Genomic DNA, 1,516 nt, shown 5'->3' with positions numbered 1-1,516 from the left:
TTGCTAATATATATTTTTTCACTCATAGTCTAGATAACCCAATAATTTTTTATATATATATTTATCATCCTAATTTTATTTGTTTGATTGGGTTATTCTGGCATTTTGCTTGAGCTACAAAGTTTTGTAGATCGTTATAGTTAGATTTATCTCCTCAAAATTGACTACGTTTTTGACATAGCTGATTCAGTTGTTTAACCGATATGGTTAATTTTTTTGGATAATTCACTTTGTCCGAGATTTTCAGAGTCACTGTCCGTCTACATGATAAAATCCATAACGCACTTCTATTATCCAAATCATTTTACTTAGTTTCCATAATCATATTGATGAAATAATCATAAATAAAATCAATATTCTATTCTTATTATTCCATGATGGAAAATCTATTCAATTCCCTTCCATCATTGTCACTTATGAAAAAAATAAGATTCGAAACTTTATAGTAGAATCCATTAATATTTTAAGTGGATATTAGGAAACTAGGCTACGTATTAGAATTATAAGTTGTATGTAGTTCAGAATTTATAAAATAGGTAAATCATGGTCTTATTTAGTTTATGTTAAGACCATAGTCTTCCAATAGAAGGAATACTTATAAGTACGAATGTAAGTTCAATTAAACAAAGAGCTTGATCGAGATTATGATCCAACAGATGTTAAGTGTCAAACTTGCATCAACTTCAAATCAAGATTTGATATATTACAAATTTCTAAGAGTTTCCTACAAGAGATGGTTTCTATGGTGAAACTTAGCGTTTTATATCAACCGCAATTCAATGGGAAAAACTGGGAAGTTAAACCCGAGATATGTCGGACCATTTGAGATTTTGGACAAAGTAGGGACATTGGCATATAGACTGGCATTACCACCAGATATGTCAAGGATTCACAATGTTTTCCATGTGTCTCAGCTAAGAAAGTACATCCCGGACCCAAGTCATATTCTTGAAAGTGCACCCCTTATAATCGAAGGAAATCTAAATGAGGAACTTAAGTATGAAGAGGATATTCGAATTGTGGATACAAAGGACCAAGTGCTAAGGAGACAGACCATACCATACGTTAAAGTGCAGTGGTATAATCATTGTGAAAGAGAAACCACGTGGGAACTCGAAGATAAGATGCGGAAACAATACCCTTACCTTTTTGAAGAGCAACTCAACTCAAGTTTCGATGACGAAACTCTCAATAAGGTGGGTGGGATGTGAAGACTCAAAATTTCAGCAGTACCTCCTCAACCGATGGAATTCAAAAAGACAAGCACCTGATTTGGGAGAGGATGTAACAGCCATAGTAATGGGAAATGATGGAGAATTGTAACAGCTAGCCATTGTAATAGTGACGATAATGGAGATTAATAGCTATTATGGAAGATAAATGACTGTTAATAGGAGGCCTTCGGCAGCTATGTAAAGCCTATAAATAGGGGATTAAGCTGATGGAAAAGAACACAAATTCGAGCAGCACACCTCCGTATTCTTGAACAGAAATTCTGTCCATTTTCAAGCAGAAT

At 33.9% G+C, this 1,516-nt stretch overlaps 1 protein-coding gene across 1 annotated transcript; it reads left to right on the top strand.

The window, feature by feature from the left end:
• Positions 1-779: 779 nt before the first annotated feature.
• On the top strand, positions 780-1,211 carry LOC140878474 (uncharacterized). The gene has a single exon (XM_073282073.1). The coding sequence runs from the start codon at positions 780-782 to the stop codon at positions 1,209-1,211; it is 432 nt and encodes a 143-aa protein (XP_073138174.1).
• Positions 1,212-1,516: the final 305 nt, after the last annotated feature.

This window comes from Henckelia pumila, chromosome 2 (genome assembly GCF_033568475.1).
Source record: "Henckelia pumila isolate YLH828 chromosome 2, ASM3356847v2, whole genome shotgun sequence".
In the NCBI taxonomy this organism is placed as follows: domain Eukaryota; kingdom Viridiplantae; phylum Streptophyta; class Magnoliopsida; order Lamiales; family Gesneriaceae; genus Henckelia; species Henckelia pumila.
The sequence above is the reverse complement of the archived record's forward strand: the minus strand, read 5'-3'. Positions and strand labels throughout refer to the sequence as shown.